This window comes from Trachemys scripta, chromosome 4, assembly GCF_013100865.1.
Source record: "Trachemys scripta elegans isolate TJP31775 chromosome 4, CAS_Tse_1.0, whole genome shotgun sequence".
Lineage (NCBI taxonomy): Eukaryota > Metazoa > Chordata > Testudines > Emydidae > Trachemys > Trachemys scripta.
In genome coordinates, this window is record NC_048301.1 from 133,437,225 (window position 1) to 133,462,719 (window position 25,495).

The window sequence follows — 25,495 nt, forward strand, 5'->3', positions numbered from 1 at the left end:
CTGTCATAATGCTATCACCTTCTATTTCTCTCGCACCAAGATGCTCTACAAGCTATATACATACAGTGCCACTGAAATGCAGCCACTTCTGAGGTGGACTGCTGCACCCGTACAACAGTGGGGACAAATCCACGTAGAAATTCCCACGGTCAGGGATAGTGCTTGAAACTTTATTCAGTGGGGTTTGGAAACCTGGGTAGAAGCAACCACCGGGTGGAGGACTCCAGGAGCCAGGACCACAGCACTGCAGGCTGCCAAATAGGTGTAGGCACCTCAGCCTCTGCTGCTAGGGATGAGAAGAGGATCCCGGAGCAGACAGCGTGCCTCACCATGAGGGCTCAAAGAGGTACTCCAGGTCCGGCTGCCGCAGCCTCTGCTCCTTGTTCTTGTTCTTGGTGAACTCTTTCAGCATCACCATGACATCATTCTCAAACACCTCCGGGGTGGGCTTTGCTTCTTCAGGGAGAAAGGACACAGGATGAGACACAGCATCCCCACCCCCATTTCTCAAAGTCACCAGCTTCACATCTTTGTGCAGCCAATCAGGAGTCACACTGAACCCAGTCTCGTATCCCTCTAAAGTTGTAGTGCCTCTTTCAAGTCTGCTTCACGAAACACCATGGGAACTCAGGTCAGAGCAGCTAACCACTCCTCCTAGTGAGACCCATCTCAGATGGCAGCAAACAGCTCTAGGACACAGAGGGAGTATAACCCTGCACCCATTTGATTAGTGCAGTACAGGGGAATTCCTTCCTGCCCCCAGTTTATGATCATCCTGTGCCTTGAAGCATGGGGATTGGAAGCCCTGGACAGTTTCTGAGCAAGAGTCACTGCGGTTGCTATTCTGATCCCCATACTGTATATTGCTGCATGTGGAGCCCAGGTGAGCTGAGACACACTCATCATCCCAGAAAGCTTCCTGCTCCATCTCATCATAGGAGACAGGGCCCAGTTATAAAACCTAGCTCCCGTAGATTTTACAAAGATCAGTATCATCATCCCTATTTTGTAGATGGGGAAACTGAGGCGGGGGAGGGGGAAGTGACTTGTCCAAAGTCACCCAGCAGACCTGGAAATAGAGCCCAAGTCTCCCAAGCCCCAGCCCACTGCTCTATCCTCTAGGCCACACTGTCTCCCCCGAAGAGGGCCCTGTTGCAATACAGTACCTGTTGCCCAGTAGTAAATATCCCAGTCGTTGCTGGGCTCATTGATCAGACGGTCATAGAGGTTCAGCTGCCGCTCAGTCATGCTGTTCAGATTCTCCTTTGCAAAGAGGCTAAGTGAGGCGAGAGAGAAACCAGGAAGCACGAGGAACATCGGAACTGCCAGGCTCACAGCCAGGGTTCGTCCAGCCCAGCATCCTGTATGACACTGGCCAGTGCTAGCAGCAAGCAGATGTGAGATAATCTACCCCCAAGAAGGGCTCATCCAGATCTCTAGTAGTTAAAGATCAGCTTAACCCTGTAGCTGAGGTGTAATATCCCTGCCAACATCTGTTATCATTAATTATAACTCTGGATATTTTAGTTATGCATAGAAATGTCAGGTCACTTGGCAATTTTACCATGTTCCTGACCTCACCAACTTCTTGTGGTAGAGAGTTCCACAAGCTAATTATGCACTGTATGAAAAAGGATTCCCCTCTATCAGTTCTGAATTTCCCATTGTTCTATTTAATTGACTGTCCCATTGTGCTTGTTATGAGGCAGGGAGAACAGAAGCTCCCAACCTTGCTTTTCTAGACCAGTCATTGTTTTATCAATTTACGTCCCCTCTTACTTGTCTCCTTTCTAAAACAATAATCTCAGTTTTTTCTCTCTCTTTTTGTAGGAGAGTTTTTCCAGGCCCTTGATCATTCTCAACCACCTCTTTTCGGCAATACCCTTTTGGAGATGGGGTAACAATAATCACGCCTTAGCCAGCTGAGGCCGCACTACTAATTTATAGGGCAGCATTAAAATATTTTATCAGCACTGAATTTCACCTGTCATGGTGCTACCCATTCCCCTAGCTGGGCTCGGTCCCGCTGAAGTTCCACGCAGTCCCCTGTAGCTTGACTTCGTGTCCTCTGTACGTTTGTGACCTCGCTCTGCAGATCACTACTTACACTTAACAGCACGGGACCTGGCCCGAAACCTAAAGGCAACCTCGGTTCCCCGCCGTGGGGGTACGGGGAAGCCCGGCAGAGCCAAGGAGGGCCGGGAGAGCTGCTGGGGAGACGGAGATCCTCATGCCCGCCCCGTCCCCCAAGAAGGGGGCAGGAAGCGAATCCACCCAGGGAACGTAGCAGCCAGAGAGAGATCCCGATCCGGCCCCCCATGCGCGGGGCCCCCCTTACCTAAGCAGCAGGCAGTTCTCCAGCATGCCTCGCTTCCTGCTCTCGTACAGGAGCCGGGCTCTCTTGGCCTGCAGGGGCTCGCTGGGCCGCTCCTGCCAGGGGGGCAAGGGGATCTCCAGCAGGTCCTTCCGCGAGTCGGCCGAGGAGCCCCCCCGATAGCCGCGCCGGGCGGGGAGCGAGCTCGGGCGGGGGCCGCGGAGAGCCCGTCGGGAGAGAGACAGGAGCTGCCGAGAGAGGGGGCGCGTGAGGGGGAGGGGCTGCCCCTACTGGCCCGCACCCCCAGCACAGACACCCGGCAGGGGTAGGACCCGCCCAACCCCGCAGCGAGCCGGGCGCCCACCCGGGGCGGGGGTTGAACGCCAGGCTCCGCTCCCCCGGAGAAACCTGCCCCGCTCACCCGAAGCCCCATCGCCGCTGCCATCCCGCTTCCTGGGCCTGGCCACTCTACTCCGGCCTCCCCCGCTCTCTATGGTACCTCCGGTCCCGGCAGGCGAGGGGCGGAAGGGGCGTGGCCTGCATCGGAAGGGGCGTGGCGTGACGGCGCTGGCTTGTGGCGGTGAGCGGTTCGCGCGCTTCGGGCCTGCTTGGGACGCTGGGCCCCGGCGCGGTAACGGGCCGGCGGGGGCCCCCCGGTGACTCGATGCAGCGGGGTTGGCTCGGCTCAGGGATTGGACCCGCGGGGAGGGCGGGCCAGTCGGCTGGCGGCAGGGCCCTGAGACGGGGGAGTCGTGTCCCTGCGCCCGCCTCGCCAAGGCAGCGCCGGACGGGGCCCCTGTTCTCCCGGGGGGTTGGGTGAAGCTGGCGGGCCGATCGGGGGCGGATAGATATAAGCGGGGAGGGAGCCGGGGGGAGTAGATGGAGGGGAGCCAAGGCGGGTAGGTCCGGGGAGGGGAGGGTAGATTCAGGCCGGGCGCACATGGCCGGCCCGTGTTACTGAGCCGCCTCTCCCCGCAGTGCACCGCATCTGCTTCCTTCCTGTGCCCCCGGGCTCTGGCTCCCGCCGCGGCTGGAAATATGTCCGAGGGGGTGGATCTGATCGATATCTACGCCGACGAAGAGTTCAACCAGGTGAGCGGCGAGTGAAAGCCCCACCCCCATCCACGGCAAGGGGGGGGATTTGCAGAGAGTTGCTGGGAAGCCTCATGGAGTTTGGGGGGCTGTTTGGAGAAGGTTTGGGCCCCCCCTTGCGGAGGATATCAAACTCATGAGACTCGGAGGCTGTGAAGTAGGCTGCAAGGGACCATAGGTGGGTCTGATTCCTACTCGTCTGGTAAAGGCACGTGATGGGGCTTGTGTGCCAGCAAAGGAGCATTATGGTGCTGAAGGGTGGCTCTGAAAATCCCCACAGATCTTGAGAAGCCTGCAAAGAGTGGCAGTGTTGTTAAGGCATTATCTGGGTGATGACTGGAATCTGCTGGGACGGTTTTTTTAGCTGGAGCTAGTGTTTGTCTGGTTACAATCTGTGGGCAATAGGGAGAAAGAAGTGGGCAGTACCTGTTGGACTGAAGCATCCCTTAAGCCAGGGAGATCTGTGTTGTTGGAGAAGAGGGCAGTGGTGGATACAACAGATTGGGAACCTAGCCATCCTCTTCTGCAAAACATGAGGGTAAGAGACAGGAAACGAAACCAGAAGAGAGCTAGATGGGGCAACTACTAGAGATCTCTCTGGGACTGTAGGCACATGAACACAACCTGATTTAGGGTACTCGGGACTTCAGGATGCTGAGCTCTTAAGGAATTTTATCTGCTTGAATAACTGGGTATAATCAGAGAGGTGCCTAAATTACAAAGAAATCACCCTGATGATACCAGGAACTGAAAATCTATCCCAGATTTACAAGGAGAAAATGATTGAGAATGTGTGAGTAATAAGGAAGCTTGGGAACTACTTGAATTCAGTGTAGTAAGGAACGTGAATGCAGTGGTCCAAATGTATTAGATTTCAGAGGAGCAAATTTTGGAGAGTTAAGAAATCTGGACACGTGGGTATAATGGAAAAAAGTTCAGCTCGGAGATGGAAGTGCTAAGTCTGAGATCATGGAAGAAGGTTAGAGATTCTTAGGAAACTGCAATCAATCTTGATTACTTTCCAGGAGCAAAATGCAAAGAACCAAGAGACTGCCAGTGTGGCCTCATGAGGGGTTGAACAGAAATTTTAAGGCAATAAACCCCTGTTCTGAAAAGGTGGGAGGTTACCAAATTAACCTATACCAGAAGTTAAGCCTTGAGGGAAAAGTTAACAGTGGCAAAAAAATAATGTTAACCATAAGGGAAATGTGAGAGGCTTTTACAGCTATCCTGGGAGAAATAGTAGTGCTTGATTGGAAGTAGATGCATTAAATGAGGATGAAATTGAGGATAGTTCTAAATGGGCGAGGTCTTGAATGCCTTTCTGAAATCTTACCTTTTAAAAGAACTGCATAAAAATTATGGCATTTCTGTGCTGTATGATCCCCAATAGCCAGGCTTCATCCCCCATATAAAGCAGTTTTAACTTTAAAATAAACATTTCCCCTTGTTTGGAATCGTCTTAGGACTTTCTGATTGATTGAAAGCATCCTAGAGTACAGCATGGTTATCCAAGTCTCACTGGATCCCATGCTATAATGATAGGTCAGAATTATGTTCTGGGATGTGGCCACTGAAACAGTTCAGCACAGAAATATGCTTAATTTAGTTTCCTTGCAGTTAACCTTTAACAAGCAAAATCCAGAAAGTAACTTTGGACAGTTGGGCAGTATGATAAAGAGAGTAGGTATGAGAGAACTTGGAAAATATGAACATATGCAGATTAGTGTATCAGGATTACAGGCATCCTAGGTAATAGAAAATGACTAACAGATTTCTTGAGTCATTGGCCATTATTTTGAAAAGTCCTGGGGGAGGAGATTGGAGAAAAATAAATGTGCTACCGATCTTCAGAAAAGGGAGAAAGAGTGACCCTGGCAATTATTGTTTGGAAGGTCTATCAGTTCCTAATTAAAATAAAAGTCTGTAAAACATCTTGGAGGATAGCAGAGATATGAGCAACGTAAGCATCATGGAATTATGAAGAAAAACAATCAAGCCCTCTCATTTGATGGCTTTCTGTTATTTTGACTTTAAAGCACTTATTGTGCCACAGTAATTATCCAGGTTGGGTTGGCTGTGAGTATTTTCTCGTGGCTTCAGAAGTGGCTGGAAAAGCAGAAAACAAGAATGGTAATAAAAGGCAATGTATTGAGTTGGGAGGAAGATGTTTACTGGATGCAGAAAAAAATCTGTATTGGACATGGTTTTACTCAACATCTTCAGAAGTTCTCTGGAAGTAAACAGCATAATGAAAATATTCAGTGATAAAACCTCTCCAACACACACGAATAGATGTAGTTTTTAAGTCTAGAAGTGAACATTGTGATCCATCTAGTCTAACCTGCATAACCAAGGCCATGGAATTTCATTTTCAATGGGAGGAAGAAACCTAGAAAGCAACAGTGCTAAGACAAAGAGGCTATGGCGTGATTGTGAGTAGTTTGCAGTGTTGTAGCGTTGGTCCACAGATATTGAGAGACAAGGTGGGTGAGATAATGTCTTTTATTGGACTAACTTCTGTTGGTGAAAGAGACAGGTGTTCGCCACCAGAAGTTGATCCAATAAAAGACATTACCTCATTCACCTTGTCTCTCTAAGGCTATGTCTACACTAGAAACTTCAGAGTGGTTCGGGAGCGCTTTGAAGTGTGAGTGTGGTTCCGTGTGAACAGTGGGAGAGCTAGAAGTGTAGGACTGGAAGGGACCTTGAAAGGTCATCGGGTCCAGTCCCCTGCCTTCACAGCAGGACCAAGTACTGTCCCTGTCAGATTTTTGCCCCGGATCCCTAAATGGCCCCCTCAAGGATTGAACTCACAACCCTGGGTTTGACAGGCCAGTGCTCAAACCACTGAGCTATAGCTCCTGGTAATCCATTTCCATGAGGGGAATAGCTCTGGGGGCGCTGTCCAAACTAGCGCTTTAAAGCGCTTAAACGTGCTGCACTCAGGGTGATTTTTCACCCCCCTGAGCCAGCAAGTTAGAGCACTATAAAATGTAAGTGTAGACAAGCCCTAATAGTGGCTAGTGAGTTGGGGCTTTTGTATCCTGCTGCATGTTGGATCTCAATTCTGTGACAAGACACCCCTACTCCTGATTCCTGTGATAAGTGTTACATCCTGTGGCAAAGTAAAAATTCTACTGCAGCAGTTTGTTCACAAAATAATTCCAGAACACAAGATTGTAATTTAATCTAAAAATGCACCACTTAATCAATATACAACTAGTCAAGGACTCAGTTCTGGGAAGGTTCAAATAATTAATAAAGACATGTTTGCGGATTTGAGTTGCAGCAGGGAGATCTTAGCTGCAGAACATTGTTGCCATACATCCCAGGTGGGGATGGGCTGTAAAGTGCTCTCTTTGTCCTAGTGAATGAGGCAGTCTTTTACAGCCAGCACATGGCAATGTGGGGAAAGGCCCTGAAAAGCCAGTTCTCTTCATGGCAAAGACAATATTGGGGTGAGACAAGATGGAAAAGTGAACAAACCTTGGGAAGATCTTTGATAATCTATACCTGGAGCAGCAGCAAATGGCATATTTAAGGCTGCAGAATGGTTTCCATTCCAACCCCCTATTTTTATGCACTTGTAACTTTCTGAAACTCACCTTTCAGGCTTGGTCTGTGTGCAAAGGTGACTTTTTTGGGGGGTGGAGAAGGAGTTTAAACCGAAACATCTGAGCAGTTTTTGAGAATGAGTACAAAAATATTTTCCCTGTTAAAATTCATGTAACCTTTTTAATCACTTCTGCAACTGAAATAGCTGGGAGCAGAAAATGGAAATTTGGCTTGAAAATAGCCCTTGCTTTTGAGAAGGGCTTGTGAAAATTGGAGTTGGTTTCATGTAGCTGTGACCCTTTGCAAGTTGCATGCTGTGTGTCCCTGCCACCCTCTCTTCCCAAGCTCATGAAGTGCCAGACTGCACATATGTGCATGCACAACTCCCTTACCTTCACATTAAAGAGTGTAGGCTGAGATTGTCAAAGCATCATATGGGATTCAGCCACACAGGTTGACTTTAATGGAAGATGTAGCTCTGGCTGGTAGGAGCAGAAGCAGCCAAAGCAGGGACCTCTGGACATTCAGACAACTTCCTACATTTTGACTGGACTTTCTCTGCTCTGTGCAGATTGTCTGTTTGCTCCAACCCTCCCTTCCCTCATTGACTCTTCATGTCAGCTTCACTCAGTCCACGCCTACCCCATCCCTCTTTGCCTGCCCCCCTCATCTCTTTCCCCTTTCTTTCCATTTAGCTGATCACCTCCGAAATAAACCCAGCTGCTCACCCCCCAAAATTGCTGTATTAACATGACATTTGCTGCGATCACATAGTTCACTCTGCTTATGTGTTCGACTCCCTTTCCCTCACACTGTGTCTGTCTGGTTTATTTAAACAGTATACTGTTCAAGGAAGGGACTATTTAGTATAGTGTGTATAGCCCCTAGCACAATGGGGCCCCCCTCTTGTTTGGCCCTGGCACTACGATAATAAACATGATTGATTAATATGTTAGCCTCTGGCCTGCTTTGAAAATCTCAAGCATAGTGTGGCTGTGTAGCCCTTGACTTAGCCCCTGTATATCTTGAAAGGTCTTTGTACAATGCAGCACAGTCCAGTTTCTTCTATTTCCCTCTCTTAAAATATCTGCTGGAAACAGATGGCTATTGCTGGCTGAAGTATGGTGTTAGGGATGAACAGGACAGGGAGGCAGTTATGGGAATGAAGGAGAGTTCAACGGCCTGTCATAGCGTTTCTGTAGAACCTTAACGGGCATTTCCCAACTTCACATTGTCTAACCTTGCAATCTTGGTACTTCCTTTTGTACGGAATGCAGTGTATCTTACTGCTCTTTGCTTCAACCTTAGAGACACATGGCACGGGGTCAGGGCAACTGCATCTGTATTTCCCCTTTGTGGGGCACCCAGTTTAATTGCAGAGCAGCCAGCCTTGCACTGGGATATCCCCAGCAAGCCAGACTGCCTAAGAACAGCACCTGTGCTCTGCTGTCTCTCCAAAGAGCTATGGCCAGTGTATTGCCAGCAGTTATAAGTTACCATGCAGCTCCTACATTTATTCTTAAAAAGTACTACAGAAAAAACCTATTAAAACAATAAGAAAACCTTACATGACTGCTCAGAAGCTTATCAGACCCCCAACTCCCGCCCAGGGCTCTGATAGTTTTTAGTCCTTCAAAACCCAGAACTGGGTTTTCCCCCTGGTTACAAGTTCATCTGTCTTAGATCCAGAACTCCCATCTGGGCAGATTAGCTGTTTCTTTATACAGCTCGGCCCTTTGATCTTGGCCTGCTGTAATGGGTAATCAGCAGACATTGACCCTCTGTTCAGGGTAAAAACAACGAGGAGTCCTTGTGGCACCTTAGAGTTCCCATCTTTTCATGTACTGTGTATATATACCTGCTACTGTATTTTCCACGCCGTGCAGCTGATGAAGTGGGTTTTAGTCCGCGAACGCTTATGCCCAAATAAATTTGTTAGTCTCTAAGGTGCCACAAGGACTCCTCGTTGTTTTTGCTGATACAGACTAGCACAGCTACCACTCTGAAATCTGTTCAGGGTGGAGCTTCATAACTGGAGGTGGGGAATTTGCATTAACTTCTCCCTAGGGATTCCCCAGGAAATCGACTTCACTCTTATTGTTCCCCAAAGTCCATGTGTGTCTGGTACATTTTCAGTATAGTCTTTTAAACTCCCAGGTTGTGAGGGGCATTAGCAGTGGCACAGAGATGACCTTAGGATGTTTGATCTGCAGAGGTGTTTTCTTTCATTGAGCCCCTGCTCTTTGGTGTGCCTTTATAAAGGTCAGGGTTTTCTCATTGCTTTTTACCTTAGAAATACCAAGTTTGGCCTGGCTCTGGTCTCCTGGCAGATGTTGAAAGCACAACCAGGCCACCTTAGCATTCCATTAACTGGGGTTTGTATGGCACACAGTAGCACCTTGTTAAATTAAATTAACTGGGGGGCGGGGGTTAATAGAAAAGAGCAACACATTTGTAGGCAGAAACTCATTGGGGGGGTTTTCAAAGGGGGCATCTAATTCCCATTGACTGCCAATGTTAGGCACCTAACACCATTTGTACCTATGAATACCTCCCCCTATGTGACTGAAAGATAAAGAAAGGAAGTGGCTGGTTTTAGAAGATAGGCTCTGCTTTGGGATGCTAGCAGCAATCCTCCTCCTGTTATCACAACAGTAGCCATAAAAAAAAGGAACTTGAGTCCGCGCTTTACAAAATATGCTAATGATTGACTGGTTGGAGGGCAGGCGTTTGACTAGGATGGGGAGACACAGGCAGTGTAAAAGGGCAGCTGGACACCGATAAATGCAAAGGAAGGGGATTTCTGTGTCATGGGGGAGAAAGCGCATTCTGTGGTGGATTCCACAACTGAGGAATTGTAGCAAATGTGGGATTCTGGATATTGATTCAGAGATTCGAAGGCCAGAAAGGACCATTGTGATGATCTAGTCTGACCAGAGGTTCAACACAGGCCAGAGAACTTCTCCAAAATAATTCCTAGAGCTGATCTTTCAGGAAAACATCCAATCTTGATTTTAAAATCTTCAGTGATGGAGAATCCACCACTACCCTTGGTAAATTGTTCCAATGGTTAATTACTCTATTAAAAATCTAGGGCTTATTTCTAGTCTGAGTTTATCTAGATTCAGCTTCCAGCCAGTGGATCATGTTCTGCCTTTCTCTGCTAGACTGAAGAGCCCATTATTAAATATTTGTTCCTCATGTCAATACTCGTCTTATCAAATGTGGAGCTTGCCAAGCCAGTTTGCGGCAGCAATGTATCAGCATTCTCATTGCGTGACCCAAGATTACCTGGTTAATAGTGGGAGTACTCATGAACCAAGCTGTGGATTGCAGTCAAAGCCCTTTCTAGGGCTGAATCTCGATTACTTGCCAGTCGTCATTCCTGATGTAGATACTTAGACTCTGATCAAGTCATCCCTTAGCCTTCTCTTTGCTAAGCTAAACAGATTGAGCTCCTTGTGTCTGTCACTGTAAGGCATGTTTTCTAATCCTTTAATCATTCTTGTGACTCTTCTCTGAAGCATCTCCAATTTATCAACATCCTTCTTGAACTGTGGGCACCAGAACTGGACACAGTATTCCAGCAGCGGTTGCAGCACTGCATTTACAGACACAGCACATTACAAAATAGGGAGGCAATCTCTGTACACCTTCAGTGGTGGGATGCCAGCTACAAAATTCAGTTCTGGGCACTTTGTTATCGAAAAGGTGGCAATATATTGGGGGAGGAGGGGTTCAGAAAAGGGCAGGAGAAATGCCCGGGACCTGGGGAGATTGACTTGTGACTTGTAAAAAAATATTTGTGTCTTGGCTAAGTGATGACTATGGGGAGGCAGAACCGTTTGCAAGGAGCCATGGATCTGAAGATGACTTACTCGGTGGTAGAAGGTCTAGCTAGGACGAATGGAAGGAGATTGAAAGAGGGCAGTTTTAGACCAAGTATTCAGAAAGGTCCCCCTGTGGAGACTTTTATAGGAATGTGGGGTTAGTGTTCCAAGGTAGGAGGATGGTCACCCCTCCCTGGAGAGATGGACTGGTCCAGGCACTAGGGGTGAACTATTTCATCCCCTGGACTAAGGCATGTACTTTTCTGGACTTCCAGGAACTGTAGCGTGGAAATGATGCATCAAGTCAGATCCCGCCCAACTGAACTCATTGGCCGTTTTATCCTTGATTTCATTGGGAGCAGGAGCAGGCCCTTAGATGTGTGTAATAGCTTTAAAATGGCTCTCTTTCTTGAAGGAATTGTCCTCCTGATCTCATGCCTCTGGCCTATCCTGGATTTACACTCCTCCTTATATTGTCTCAGTACAAGAACAAGTGTGCACTTGATGAATTAAGATAATTAACTTCAAGCATATGAAATGGCTGCTAATGCATAATTAACTTGTGGCACTTGCTGCTGCAGGGTGTCAATAAAGCAAACAGCTTTATAAGAGTTTTGAAAGGACCATAGCATTTGTTGTAACAGTAACTGGGATAAAATGATAAGCTAAGGGCTCCAATGCTTTATGGTCTAATAAGAACGGTAGGAGGAAAATGCTTCCTCAAAAGCCTCATGCCACCTCGGGTTCAGGTCTCCTAAATTAAGCCTGGCCAGGAGATCGCAGAGGAAAGCCCAGATGCTGCAGAAGGCAGTGCTCTTTCCTCTGAGTGCTGAATCAGTGCCCCAAAAGTATGTCTGGGGGTGCTGTGCCTCTGGGATTAGATGTAAAACAGAGATCCTGGCCACTCGTGATCAGAAGACGAGCCCTAGCCAGATTCCATTCTGCATTTGGAAGTTCTCCCCATAGTTTCATTTGGATGCACTGTTCTTCACTTCCTGTCCTAAGCCGTTGTCCTAAGCCGAATGAGTCACATCTGCACACTGACACACGTTACTCCCATGAAGCTGCAGAGCCCACACAGCTACAGGAGAGTGAGCCACGTTCCACTGTGCCTCCTGCGTTGGGAGAATCGTGGTCTCTGTTCCACAGCAGAGGAGGTGGGGCTAGTGAGAACCAATCTGGATTTGAGGTTCTCAGGGAGAGTTAGTGGCAATGAGAAAAATCCTCTCTGTCATTGAACTCCTTCGTTGTCTGAAATTTATGGCAGGAGTTTTGCAGGCACGTAGAGAAACGATTCCTTGCCCAAGCCACTTACAGTCTGAATCAGGCAGGAAAAATGTTATACCCAAGGTAATAATTCAGATTTAGGATGTGGAAGACACAGAGAGGCTGAAGAACCAGGAGTGTCCCTGTTACATGGTACTTCTCAGCCCAGTAGCATTCCTTCCCTTTGGCTTCTGAGAGTGGGAGTTCTAGAGAAACTCATTCTGGGCAGGAGAGAATGATTCCTCCTCAGGATTGTTTTGTGTTTGGTGTTTAATCTCTTGGGTGCACGGGCTGTTTGCCAGCAGATCAAAAGCACTGGGCAGGGCAAACCTCTGGCCTGCTGGAGCCTCTCCCTTGACGTGACTGGCTAGTGATTGATTGTTGCCCAGCTGGTAAACTGACCCCATGGGCTTGTCACAGAAATGCTCACTGATCTCTCGTGTGTCCTAGGACTCCGAATTCAGTAATGCTGACCAGATGGATCTGTATGACGACGTGCTAGCAGCAAGCTCGCAGCCACCCGAAAGCCGCACCAGCAGCTCGGAGGCACCGACCGAGATCCGCCAGGAGCAGTCCCCCAAGCCAAACAGCAAATCGCCTGCCATCTTGTACACCTACAGCGGCCTGCGTAACAAACGGGCTGCTGTGTATGTGGGCAGCTTCTCCTGGGTGAGTCAGGTCACTGATGCCTGCTGGAAGCACATGGCCTAGTATGACTGTCCTCCACTTACTGGGGACAGATGCGGAGTCTTCAGTGCTTGCAGTCTGGGCTGCAATTGTTGCTGTCAAGTGAAGTGAAATCAAGCTTGGTCTGTACGTGGATGGGGATCCTCTAAGGAAACCCATGCCCTGTAGAAAGGGGTGTGGTATAGGGGGCTCTCTTCCCTTTGTGTCAATACTGAACCAGTGCCCCATCCTGGGCATGCAAGGGCTGTGCTATCAAACAGTTAGTGAGGTGTGGTAAAACAGAGACCTGGACCACCTGTGGCCAATGGTGATCTCATGGTGCGGTCTGCATGGGCCTGGGATATGGAGCCTTTAACACTTCAGAGCTAGTGCAGTGGGAGGGTGATGGCTCTGGGCCAGCTTATGTGCTCTTGTGGCTGTGGGCTGGCTTATATGACATGAGGTGGTGGCCCCACAACCCCTGTGATTCTTCTTGCTCCAGGTCTGTTGGTGGAGTGGCACGTGGGGGAATTTTACCCTACTGCTCAAACTCTGTAGACAGAGCCCTTCAATCACCACAGCTCTCCAGGGTGCCTTTTCCCAGATCTTATGACTGTCATTTACAACTGTCTCCCTGGGGATTGGTGTCTCCCAGACAGCGGGTTACTAGGCTGGGCTGTATCATCTTCTCGTTGAAAGCATTTGTGGCATCAGAAACTGGAGCCTACGCTAAAGATCCTAGGGGGAGATTGAGCAGGGTGGGCCTTGGTGGTGGTGAATGATCGATAATGCTAGTCCTGGAACAAGGGTGTGTGGCCCAGAGATCCTGCCATAGGGCCTTAGCTGCTAACGCTGTCCTCTTCCACCTGTTCTCAATCAGTGGACAACTGACCAGCAGCTGATCCAGATTATTCGCTCAGTGGGGGTCTACGATGTGGTGGAGCTGAAATTCGCGGAGAACCGAGCCAATGGCCAATCCAAAGGGTGAGAGCTCTGGAGGGACCCAAGGCCTTCTGGCACTGGGCCAGTCCAAAGAGTGAACACTGTTGTGGGAGACCCTGGACCTTTTCTCCTATGGGTTTGTCACCATGATTGTCCGGCCTGTTCCCAGTGGGCAAGGTGTCAGCAGGCCTTCTTGTGGAGCTGTCTGGAGGCTTGAAAGATGCTTGTGTGAATGGAGCTAGTGTGCCAAAGCACAGAGGATGAGGTAGTGAAGAGGTGGTGGGGAGCTGATGTGAGGCACGTAGGAATGCTGGTTACCCTGCAGTGGTGGGCTGGGTTCAGCTGCACACAGATGTCCATAGTGAGAGGTGAGGATTGCTGCTCTCAATGCTGCCTGGGCCATGGGGAGAGGTGTAGATTGAAGCACCCTGGTTGCTCGTTGGGTTGTCCCCACAGATTGTGGTCGGGGAGGAGGGTGGGCTTGGTCCCTCGATGTGATGGGGTACTGGCCTGCCATCATCTGCTTGTCTCTGGCTCCCCCCAGGTATGCAGAGGTGGTAGTTGCCTCCGAGAACTCAGTCCACAAGCTCCTGGAGCTGCTGCCCGGCAAGATCCTCAATGGGGATAAGGTGGAGGTGAGACTGGCCACCCGGCAGAACCTGTCGCAGTTTGAGGCACAGGCTCGGAAACGTAAGTGGGACAGGCCCGCTGCCAGGGCGGGGCACAGGGTGCATGAGGAAGGGGAGACTCCCATTGGGCCCTAGAGATCCTGAGCAGAGCTTCAGCAGCCTGATCCAACCAAAATCCTGGGGTGGGGGCTGAATTCCCAGGAGTCTCTGCGTGTTTTTCCTATTGCTGCCGAGTCTGACCAGATCCTGACCCGAGTCTTTATGATCCCATTTTAGGTGCTCATAGACTGCGAAGATCCCTCGTAGCCTCCTCCTCCTCCTCCTCTCCAAACTGAATGGGCTTAAGCTCTTCAGCCTATCATCATAGCTAAGACCCTCCATATCTATTAGTAGCTCTTCTCTGGACCTTCTCCAGAATTTGTACATCCCTGCGGAGGTAAGGTGCCCAACACTGGACGCAGTACTCCAGCTGGGGCCTCACCATGGGCCTTGTACAATGGCCTTTTTCCTCAGTCTGATGGCCCAGCCCAGCGTCCCAGCCCCGCCCCAGCTAGGGGGCGCTGTGCAGCTGGAGGTGCCATCTTTCCAGGGACACACATGACGAAACTGGCCACCTGTGGTCATTGTCGATCCCATGGCATGTTTCGTAAGAGGAGAATTACTGCCTCCAGTGCCCTGGACAAATTCCAACTGGGTGACTGTCCTGCAGCCTTCACGCGCCCTAGGCAACTGCAGTGGAACACCAAATTTTCCATTGCCCATCCTGAATTGTCAAAAATAAGTTCTCTGCACTGTCAGACCGCTGCCACCTTCTGCTGTGGAGGTGGCTGCATTTCAGTGGCAGGTGAGAGGTTCCTCTGTTCTGTCCCTTACCTCACAGGGCTGTTGTGAGGCTGTGGCTTTGTCTGCACTGGGGAATTGCCCTGGCTATAGCCATTGGTGTAGCTGTGCTCACCCTGATGGAGCTTACCAACACCTGGCATTAATGGAGCTTCTACCTGGATGAAACCGGGCCAGCTCATAGCAATTTAGCATGGACACTAAGGGGTTTGCACCAGTGGCTGTTACAGGACCACTCACCAGGGCAGGCAAGGCCTCAGTGTGTCTCCAGCCCTTTGATTCTGGGCTGAAAGAGGCTAGAGAAGGGAAAGTTTCCTTGTAGTAATCTCCTTTGGCTTGTTCCCATGGCTGCAGATGAGCAACATCTGCATGTCTGCTGCAGATCTAACCCCCTCAGACTCTCTCATGGTCAGCATCTGGTTACTTGCTCTCCAATACTTGGTAGCCATGGGAGTTTTGGATCCAAGCTGTGTCCTTCTAAGTTTGTTCACCTTATAATCCCATCAGCCCTTTCCAGATCCACTCCCGTAGGGGATTGCAGGCTCTCTGGGTCAGGGTCTCTTATTGGCAGGATTTCAGTCTCTGCCTCTGTGCAGGCCCAAACCAGCTGTATTAACCAACAAACAGGCAAGCTCTGACTCACGCAGTGCCCGGTGGCCTCTCCGCTGAGGCCTCTTGCCATTTGTCAGGGCTTTTGGCTTTTGCCCAGGTAATCAGTTTGCTTTGCAACTTCCATCCCCTGTGTTCGCCACCGGGGCACTGCCTTTGACGCTTTCCTGATATCTTGGTGGAGAGCAATCACGCCCTGGCTGAGGCCCGTGGAAGTGGAGGCTACGTTTGGCTGGCTGGATCTTTCTCTTGGCACCTCAGGCTCCGCTGAAATCAGGCGTGTGGCCATGGGAGACGGGTGCCCCGATCTCGAGACGGAGAGGTGATGGGGGCTGGTGCAGGGTCGAGGGGACGATATATCCCTCCCTCGGTCACTGGGTCATTCCATCCCCCGCCTCCTTCCTCCCTCCCCAAGCTTGTGGGGGCTGCCGCACCAGCTGGCTCTCTTCAGGTGGCTTTCCTATGGGTGAAGTCACCCCCATGCTCACAAGCCATTCCCCTTCTCTGTTGGCTAACAGGGGTGCCACCGAGGGCTCACTCCCGGGACTCCTGGGATTCGATGGATGGCCGAGCCACGCCGACGGAGAATGCTGTGCCGCCCCCTCGTGTGGAGAAGCCCCCTTCTGTGCTGTCTTTCTTTAACCGCCCCCCTGCCGCCATGCCCCTCATGGCCCTGCCCCCTCCCCCGATGCCTCCCCCACCACCTCTCTCCTCCAGCTTTGGAGTGCCACCTCCCCCCCCAGGAATCCACTACCAGCATCTAATGCCCCCTCCTCCTCGACTGCCCCCACACCTGGCCGTGCCACCTCCAGGGGCAGTCCCTCCCGCCCTGCACCTCAACCCTGCCTTCTTCCCCCCGCCAAATGCAGCATTGGCCCCCCCGCCGGACACCTACAAGACCTCTGCAGCCTATAACCACAGCAGGTGAGAGCAGTATGATGGGATAGCCTAATTTTGGCAATTAATTGATCTTTGATTATTAGCAGGTAAATATGCCCAATGATCTGTGATGGGATGTTAGATGGGGTGGGATCTGAGTTACTACAGAGAATTCTTTCCTGGGTGCTGGCTGGTGCATCTGACCTTAAAGTCTATGAGCTGCAGCCTCTGCTGGATTTAGAAAGAACGAGCTGAGATCGTTGGAGCAGGAGACATCGGCACCGTCGTAACCGTGTGTCAGCCAGATCTGGGCCTACTGGGCCCCAAGAGGGCAAAAGGTGTTGCTATGGGGTGCCAGGTGGGTGTCCCGGGGAACCTCTGACAGGTGGGCAGTGAGCCTGGGATGACCCCTGGTTGGTGCCCTTGGGGAGCTCTGCCAGGTGGGCAGTGAGCCTGGGATGCCCCCGGTGGTGCCCTGGGGAGCTCTCTGCCAGGTGGGCATTGACCTTCAGCACCTGTCGGGTCAGTCCCCAGGGGTGGGAGCTTTCTCCCCATGCCCGGCTGACAGGCGCGTGCTCTGTTCTGTGCAGTCGAGAGCTGGGCCCACTGCCTCCTCCAGTGAGCGAAGCCGAGTTCGAGGAGATCATGAACAGGAACCGAGCGATTTCCAGCAGTGCCATTTCCAAAGCGGTGTCCGGAGCCAGCGCAGGTAACAGTGGCCCCCTGACACCCGTCATCCTCCGTCCCCTGCCTGGTCCTTTTCCTCACCCTTCTCATCTCCTGCAGGGGATTACAGTGATGCCATAGAGACCCTGCTCACGGCCATCGCCGTTATCAAACAGTCCCGCGTAGCCAACGACGAGCGGTGCCGCGTCCTCATCTCCTCCCTCAAGGATTGTCTTCATGGGATCGAAGCCAAGTCCTACAGCATGGGTGCCAGCAGCAGCTCCTCCAGGTAAATCCTTGCCAACCAGAGTAAGAGGGGAGAACTCCTTGCTCTCATCTTGGGCCTTTGGAGATTTGGGGGGCAGGCACAGCTCACTATCCTTTGGGGAGACCTGAGTTGGAGGCAGCAGCCCCTCTTTGTCTGAAGATCTGGAGGGGAGCATGGCTTGGGAGATACTCAGCACCTAGTCTTGTCTTTCAGAAAAAGACACCGGTCTCGGGAGAGGTCGCCCAGTCGGTCCCGCGAGAGCAGCAGGAGGCACCGGGACCCGCTTCATAATGAGGATCGGCACGAGGACTATTTCCAAGAAAGGAACCGGGAGCATGAGAGACATCGGGACAGAGACAGAGAAAGGGACCGGCACCACTGAGAAAGGTGAGCTGGCCTGAGGCCCTGCTCCTTCTATCTCCCTTGTGCGGCGAGGCCATCTACCTGCTGCTGATGGAGCACCCCTTCCCTTAGAGGGACGTGGCAACCTCCTGGGGGTGCAGACTGGACGTTAAGCAGTCTATTTCCCCTGGCTTTTAGCAGTTGACTCTCCATGGCTAACATGGCAGCCCCTCCAGTTAGTGTTATAACTACATAGTCAGTGGCCACCCTCCGGATCTCAAGCAACAAATGATCTTTCATTGCCCGCAGCGGGTGTTCCAAGAGGGAAAGCCCCAGAGGAGAAGAGAAGGGAATGTCCCTTAATCTCCTCTGATGGCTGCTGAATAACCGTCACTGAAGTCCCTCATTGGTGGTTTTCCATTGAAACTGCAGCCAGCTTGGTGCTGCTACTCGTTCACATGCATCAGCAGAGTCAATTCCAGCCCCGTTCCTCTCCTTCCTGTATCTTCACTTGATTGATCTGTAGCAGGCTGTGAACCTACACTGCCCACACCGAACAGCAGAGAGCGAGCTCCTTGCCCTTTGCGCTCTGTCCTCCTTTCTAGGTTCAGTGCGGACAGTGTGAGGACGGGGCTTTCCTTGGTCAGGTATCCTCCAGCTATGGAATTCCCTTCTGTGGTTAGCCTGCCAGAGTCCCTCACTGGCTGATTACAGCACCCTGCAGTGTTCTCACTTCCTGTTAACCATCTTCAGAGCCAAGGGGCAGTGAGCTCTGCTGTTGGTGGGTGGCTTGGCTGGGGAGAAGTGGCTTTGCCCACATGGTGGTAGCTGGGCAGAGTACAAAAGCTTGTTGGATTTTTAGGATGCAAGTGTCAATAGCATGTCCCCACGCCCAATAGTTGGGGGACATGATAGTGGTCTTCAAATACTTGAAAGGCTGCCATAAAAAAGATGAAGAAAAGTTGTTCTCTCTTGCTACAGAGGGCAGGACAAGAGGCAATGGCTTCAAGCTACGGCACTGCAGATTTAGATTAAATCTGCTTCTTAATTCTAAGAACAGTAGGACAGTGGAACAGACGTGTCTAGGGAGGCTGTGGAAGCTCCTTCACTGGAGGTTTTCAAAAAGAGGCTGGATAGCCACCCGTCTTGGATGGCTTAGACACAACAAATCCTGCATCTTGGCAGGGGGTTAGATTAGAACTAGACCCTTGCGGTCCCTTCTAACCCTATAGGTCTCTGGTTCTATTATAGCTCTACTGGAGAGGGCCATGCGACCTTTTAAATTAGGGCTGATGGGTCAGGGCTGCCAGCTTCAGGCCATGTGCACCTTTCAATCGGCAACAGGTTTGTCACTCCTACATTTCAGAATTACTTGGTGGGTGGAGGGAATGGGGGGGACTGCACAGTTTCCCCCGTGTCACCCACATGTACAGCCTCTCCTGCTTTGTGTTGGGGCTTTTGTACAGCACTTGGTCCTAAAGAATTAAAAACCGTTACCCACTAGATTTGCCTTTGAAGGTCTTGACTAAAGCCCAGCAATGCGACCCATACGCTGCTCCTGCTCCCCTCTGAGAGAGGCTGCCACTAAGGAACAAGCTGACTCAGAAATTACATAGCATCAACCCTGCAAACATAACATCCCATGGGAGCTCTCCCCATCCTGGGCTAATGCCAGAATTTCTGCTGCCTCCCCTACCTCTAGCTGTACTGAGGTGGGCGGTGTTAACTACAAACCAGCCTCCAGTATCCTCCCGAGAGGCCATGGTGTTTTGGTCCCATTCCTGCTGTGTGGGAAAGTTCTCCCTGCAGGACTCAGTGCACCAGTTGGGCTGCCTGAGACAGAGGATGGCGGTGTCCTTAGTCTGTTGCAGGGGGAGTGCTCTGCGTTTTTTGTTCTGCTTTGTGGATTTTATTTAGCAATGGGCTGATGCCACTTAAATGATCTGCCTACTGCTGGAGTGCCTTCACCTCTGAGCACTGCCACACCCGACACACTACTGATTTGTACCAGGGTAAGACCGAGAGGCCCCCCACTGCGACTGGGCCAGCTACTGTGAGTTTCTTACCCAGATCAAACCATTGGTCTCTTGGGGAGCCCTGGGTTTCAAACCCACAATTGCCTTATGCTTTTAAACATTCATCCCCCCCACCACAAAATGTTTCCAATGTGAGCTTTTGTCCAGGCATGATGGGGGCCTGGTGGTTAAATCAAAGAAAGGGGGAGTTAGGAATGAAGCCCAGCTCTCTTTGCCACTGATTTGACAGTGAACTTTGGCAAGTTACTTCCCTTTTCTGTGCCTCAGTCCCCCCTTCTCTCCTCCTCTCCCCTTCTCTCTCTCCCCCTCCCCCCCCCCGCCGCTGCCCATGGCAGTAGTATTTGCCTACCTGCCATGTACTTCTGGCTTACCCATTACCCTTGTGAAGTGCTCAGATCCTTGGCTGAAAGACGCTCTAGGAATGCCCAGTGTAACCTGGTCTTGTTAGCACGTCCTTTGGTGTAGAGAACTGCCTGGGGCAAGTTCCCTCTCAGCAGAACCTGTGTGGCTTGCAGGATTTATTCCGGATCAGCTGAGAATGTACTTTAGGTGTCATTAAATATTCCAGGTGAAATAATTCCCCTCTAGGTCACCAGTTCCAATCCAGCCTGGGTTGGCCAAGACCTTCCGGCGATTTGACCTGTGCAGGTTTGGCTGATCTCAGTCCAGTTCCTAGTGCACAAGTGTCCTCGCTGGAGAGCCCACGTTCTGTTAGACATGTATTGTCCTCCTTGGCGTTCCCAGCTGTTCAGCCGAGGCCAGAATGGGGCCGTGGAGATGGAGTGTCTGCCTCACCCCTAGAGGTGGCCACCGGGGCAGGGACAAGGCACCTCACCTGGTGGAGCCTGCCCTGGGGGTGGAGGACTTCCCTCTCCAAGGCTGTGGATCCTGCACCTTGATCCTGTCAGCACCAAACTTGCAGGAAGACAAATGTTAAAAGGCAGGTCCGTGGGGGGAGCCTTTGCCTCCAGTGGGGGAGGCTGACTGGGCCCCAGGCAGATCCTTGCTGAGCAGTTGGCATCAGCGGCGACTCAGTGCCTGGTCAGCGCAGCAGGGAGACTGTGACCTGTTGTCTTGTTCTGTCCCTTCCAGGAGTTTGGTTGGCAGTAAGTGTTTTTAATGGACTTGTATCTCCTCACCTCGATCAGGACTGAAGGACGGAGGCCGCTCCACCCCTCTCCTCCCCACTGCCCCCAGCTCCTTCCAGGCACCCAGGGAAAGCCACGTCGCCTGCGGGACTCCAGCTGGCACACGGTGGCCTCGGGACCCACACTCGCTGCTGCTGCTTTCTGGGGAAATGCTGGAAGACGTGGAGTTAGGGAGGGATAGCGTCGGGGCCACTGTGAGCAGGGAGTGCTCCAGTCCACGGATACTTGGACCCAAAGAGAAATGGTGCTTTTCCATGGAAGCTTGTGAGCTCCTTCCTCTCCGTGGCCCTTCCGGAGACAGCTGGAAGGGAATCCATCACCCTCGTGTGTGCTGGGGAGGGTTGGAGGTGGGGGCACAGATATCCCTGCGTGGTGTCTGGTGCCTGGCCTGCTTGGCTTACTGGGGCCAGTATCCATGTCCTCCCATGATGCACTGTCTTCTCGTCCTGTGTGGGGGTGCTCTCTTGAGGAATGCGATCCCTTCTCCCAACCAGTTCCAGGCCTGGCTTGTCTGGCCCATTATACTCATCTTAGATAACAGCATTTCCTCTTCCCCCGCCTCATGGAGAGCAGGCTGGCTGCTGCTTCCCATCACCTTTTTCTGCTCCCAGTTGCCGTTCCTGTAGGCGCTTCTGAGTTCTCTGCATTCTGCCCTGGCTCCTCTAGGGGGCTTGTCCGGAACAGAGGTGGCCCCTCTCAGCTGGACTCAATGCCTCTGGCTCTCCATGCTGATCTCATGCAATAACCGTTCCAGTTCACGTTTTTCCCTACCGCAAGCCCCAGCCACCTGTTTCTTCAGAGCCAGCCTCCTCCCAGAGAGGCTGCCTTCCTTGTTTTAGAGGAAGCGGCATGGGGAGAGACTTGAGTGTTGTGATATCGGTGGATGGAGATGGGGTGGGCTGGGGGCTGGCTGGATGAGCCCAACAACTGATAACCTGGCGAGCTGCTTAGCGTTTTTGTGTGGTGGGAGGTGCATTGATTCCAGGGATTGAGAACTCTGGTGGGGACTCCTGCCTCTTCATAAACACTCTAGGAATGGGAGCTCCCAGTCGAGCGCTGGGTGGGAGGTTTCTTTAGACAGCACCACTGCTTGCTATTGCTCTATGGTGCGTGACGGTGAGCAAAGAGTTTGGGGTGGCTGAGAGTTGGTCTACATCTAGCTAAGGAGTCTTGGTGCCTGTTCCAGCACATGGGGCTGATTGTGCCCAACAGTGCGATGCCTGAAGGGCCAGGGGGAAACATAACCACTATTTCCACCACAGCCTTCAGCTGGTGATTCTTGAAGGCTGGTAGGATAGATGGTGTGGAAGGAGCCATGTTCCCTCGAGCAAAAGATGCTCTAGGGTACAGGTGGCCAGAGAGCAGCCTGCATGTGTCGCATGACTGTGCCCATCTGAGCGGCAGCCTGTGGAGACTGCACATCCCAGCATGCAGTTCTCCAGTCACTTAACTCAAGCTATAACACATTGTATGCTGGGACCTGTAGTCTCCAGAGCCTGCACCTTTATGTAAGACTGAGGACAGCAACCACCTGCTGCATTTCATGCCATTCAGTGTGGCCCTCCTGGCAAGTTGTGGACACAGCTGGGCAAAACCTGGGCACCATCCCCCCAGCAGGGGTCTCCAGTTGAACACATCAGAGAGGGTGGCAGGGGACGAGAGTGCACAGCCTGCCTGGAGGCTGGCGAAGTGAAGTGACACCTCCGTAAGAACTGTGATCGGTGAGCAAAGGCCAGCTCTGGATGTCTTTTTAAAAAGAAAATGAAAAAAAAAAACAAAAAAACGGAAACTTAAAGTGAGGTGACATTAAAAAAGAAGTGTAAAATACCAGAAAACCCTTTGACAGGAGAGTGTTCTGTTTTTTTACATAATGACACAAATTTTTAGTTTATTTCAGAATAGTGGTGGGAGGGGGGATGATAAAAATAAAATAAAAAGCAACGCCCCAATACCCCTCCCCCAGTTCTCGGTGATTTGATTTTTGTCTCTTTCTGATAGGTTGGAAATTGTGTAATAAACTTGATGACGTTGTCAATCTTTTATACTGCATTGTATGTTTTCTTTTTTTTCCTTTTGTAACAAAATATTTTAAATAATAAATGGGGTGTGAGCTGTTTTACGGAACCTGCATTGAATAATATTCTCTCTCTGGGGCCATGGTGGTATTAGTGCTGTGAATGGGGATCTAGGGTTTAGGATTCTGGACTCTTGGGTTCTTGGCCTTGCTTGTGGTCTGATTTTCTGAGACACTGAGTCCTCAAAACCAGCACCAGCATTTAATGGTCAGACATATAGGAGGCTGCCTAGGACACTATGCCAGCTATGCCCTCCCTCAGCCAAATCTATGCTTCTAAACTACACCTCCAGCCCAGCCCCCTGCTCTGCAGCAGTGGCTGGGACTGAAAGCAACCGCTTGGCCATGGCTTCACTCTGGCTACCTCCTCCCCAGGTAGGGGAGATTTCATGGGTTTCTGACCCTTTAAGGGCACACCGTTCACTAGCAGCAGTGTTTGGGAGTTGTGGATCTCTGCCTCTCAGCCAAGACAGCATTCAGGGCTGTAGCACTTTAAAAACACCACCTTCCAGCACTACCCTTAGGCAGCCCCATTGACCTCAGCAGGCCAGTCCCATGCCCTGTGAAGTGTAGGGAATGCTGCCCCCCACCCCAGGAGGTCAGATCAGTGCCTGTGGGATGCTTTGAGATTCACTCTTCAAAAGAGACAGAGGCAAAGTTATGAGTGCTCTCCAGCAGACCGGTTCAGGCTGTATGTCAGTCCTTGCTATCCAAGAGGATCTGAATGTCATGGCGCTTTTGAGCGGGTGGAAACCGCGCCATTCTGGGTAGGCCTGAGTTAAGGTTAAAATAATCAGAAGTAGGAAAGTCAGAGGTTTAGAATGAAACCCTAAATGCCGGAGTCTGGAAATAATCACTGAGGTGTACATGTCAATGCAAATGGCCCCCCTTGCCTTCCGTTACCCTCCCCTGGCCACCTACCCACTGTCAGCTGTTTTCTCTGTTCAGTGTTCGCATTACAGTAATACAGACTTCTGTTGATGGTCTAGCCCCCTGTATCAAGGGAAGGTGGCCTGTATGTCCATGATGAATGTAGGGAAAGTTGGCCTTGGCTTGGATCTGGATTGTTGGTGGGGGGGGCGCTTGGGTCTCTTTGGGAGGGTGACTGGGGCAGAGCTCTTTTTGGTGGATGAGGACAGGATATTGGATGATCATGTGTAGGGTAATGTGGCGGTTTTGTTTCATACTGCCAGCATGGGGGTTGGCAGTGTTTCTGTTTCTTTGAACTACAGTGTTCTAAAATTGTGCTTTTTAAACCTATCTCCATATTTCCTGGTTTTCAAGTGCTTAATGATTTCATTGCCAGAGGGCAGCTGCATGGTTCCTTTACAACCTTACTGGGGGGTTTTTTGGTTGGGAGATTACTTTTTTGGCGACGGCTTTTTATAATGTGTGGAAGTTTCTGTAGATGGAATTGCGGCCGATGGGAGCAGAGGTCCCCCCCTTCCCTCCCGGGGCTGTGACTGCTGTGGAGTTCATAGGCGCGGCCTGCGCCATTCGAAACCGCATACAGATTTCCTACATCTCTGCCACGCCTGGTCCTAGTCAAAATCCTCCCTCTTCTGGCTGTTGCTCAGAGCCTTTGGCTCGGGCTGGAACCCTGCTGTTACAATGGGTGCAAGAGACCTCATCAAGTTTAGAAGGGCCATGCAAAATATCAGGTAACCTAAAAGTCCTTTTGAGTCTCCTCGAAACTCTTCTCCCTCAAGAACGTCTCTTCTGATCCCTCCCTGAGGCAGCTCTCTGGCTAAAGCAGCTAACATGAGCTGTAGGGTGGATTGGAGGAGTGTTGACAGAGCTGGAGAAACAACAAGGAGTCTGGTGGCACCTTAAAGACTAACGGATTTATTTGGAAGACAGAGCTGGAGGTAGCTCTCAAGTGAGGTATGGCAGAAGGCTAGTTGCAGACTTCCCTATGGAGAGGACCACACAGAGGTGAGATCTGCAGAACAATCTCCCAGGAGAAGTGGGGGAAACCCCACCACTGAAGACACCTAAAATTAGACTAGGGACAAATTCCTAGATGATGTCCTGTTGGGACCAATCCTGATGGACTAAGTGGGACCTGATTGGCCCCTTCCAAGTTGAATTTCTGGGGTGGTTCCTTGTAAAAGGAAGACACTTGGCAAATGCAGGCTTCTGGCAGCCCTGCGCAAGGGGTTGGGACTTGGTGTCAGTTATGAACTAGTTCTTGGTGTATGTGTGAGGAGGGAGGGAGACCCAAACTAGTGGGGAAGGAGAGAATGGAGCACATCCAGTTAGGCTGGTGGTGATGGCCTGGAGCATTCAGGTCAGGCTTGATGATCTGGTGGCCCCTTCTGGCCTTGAACTCTGAC

At 51.1% G+C, this 25,495-nt stretch overlaps 2 protein-coding genes across 6 annotated transcripts; one reads left to right on the forward strand and one right to left on the reverse strand.

The window, feature by feature from the left end:
* Positions 1 to 6: 6 nt before the first annotated feature.
* On the reverse strand, positions 7 to 2,859 carry SDHAF2 (succinate dehydrogenase complex assembly factor 2). Its single transcript, XM_034767638.1, has 4 exons — positions 2,736 to 2,859; positions 2,339 to 2,562; positions 1,167 to 1,276; positions 7 to 456 (listed from the first exon to the last, which is right to left on the reverse strand). The coding sequence occupies exons 1-4, from the start codon at positions 2,757 to 2,759 to the stop codon at positions 326 to 328; spliced, it is 489 nt and encodes a 162-aa protein (XP_034623529.1). The 5' UTR covers positions 2,760 to 2,859; the 3' UTR covers positions 7 to 325.
* On the forward strand, positions 2,823 to 23,204 carry CPSF7 (cleavage and polyadenylation specific factor 7). 5 transcript variants are annotated; one of them, XM_034767633.1, is made up of 10 exons: positions 2,823 to 2,894; positions 3,293 to 3,406; positions 12,511 to 12,729; positions 13,607 to 13,710; positions 14,213 to 14,358; positions 16,265 to 16,670; positions 17,216 to 17,334; positions 17,412 to 17,580; positions 17,773 to 17,946; positions 21,030 to 23,204. In XM_034767633.1, exons 2-9 carry the CDS (start codon positions 3,353 to 3,355, stop codon positions 17,939 to 17,941), a joined length of 1,386 nt encoding a protein of 461 aa, XP_034623524.1. In that variant the 5' UTR covers positions 2,823 to 2,894; positions 3,293 to 3,352; the 3' UTR covers positions 17,942 to 17,946; positions 21,030 to 23,204. The 5 variants fall into 5 exon arrangements, with proteins under 5 accessions (XP_034623524.1, XP_034623525.1, XP_034623526.1 ...); XM_034767634.1 differs by lacking the exon at positions 2,823 to 2,894 and adding an exon at positions 2,896 to 2,945; XM_034767635.1 differs by lacking the exon at positions 2,823 to 2,894 and adding an exon at positions 2,908 to 2,988.
* The last annotated feature ends 2,291 nt before the right edge of the window (positions 23,205 to 25,495 follow it).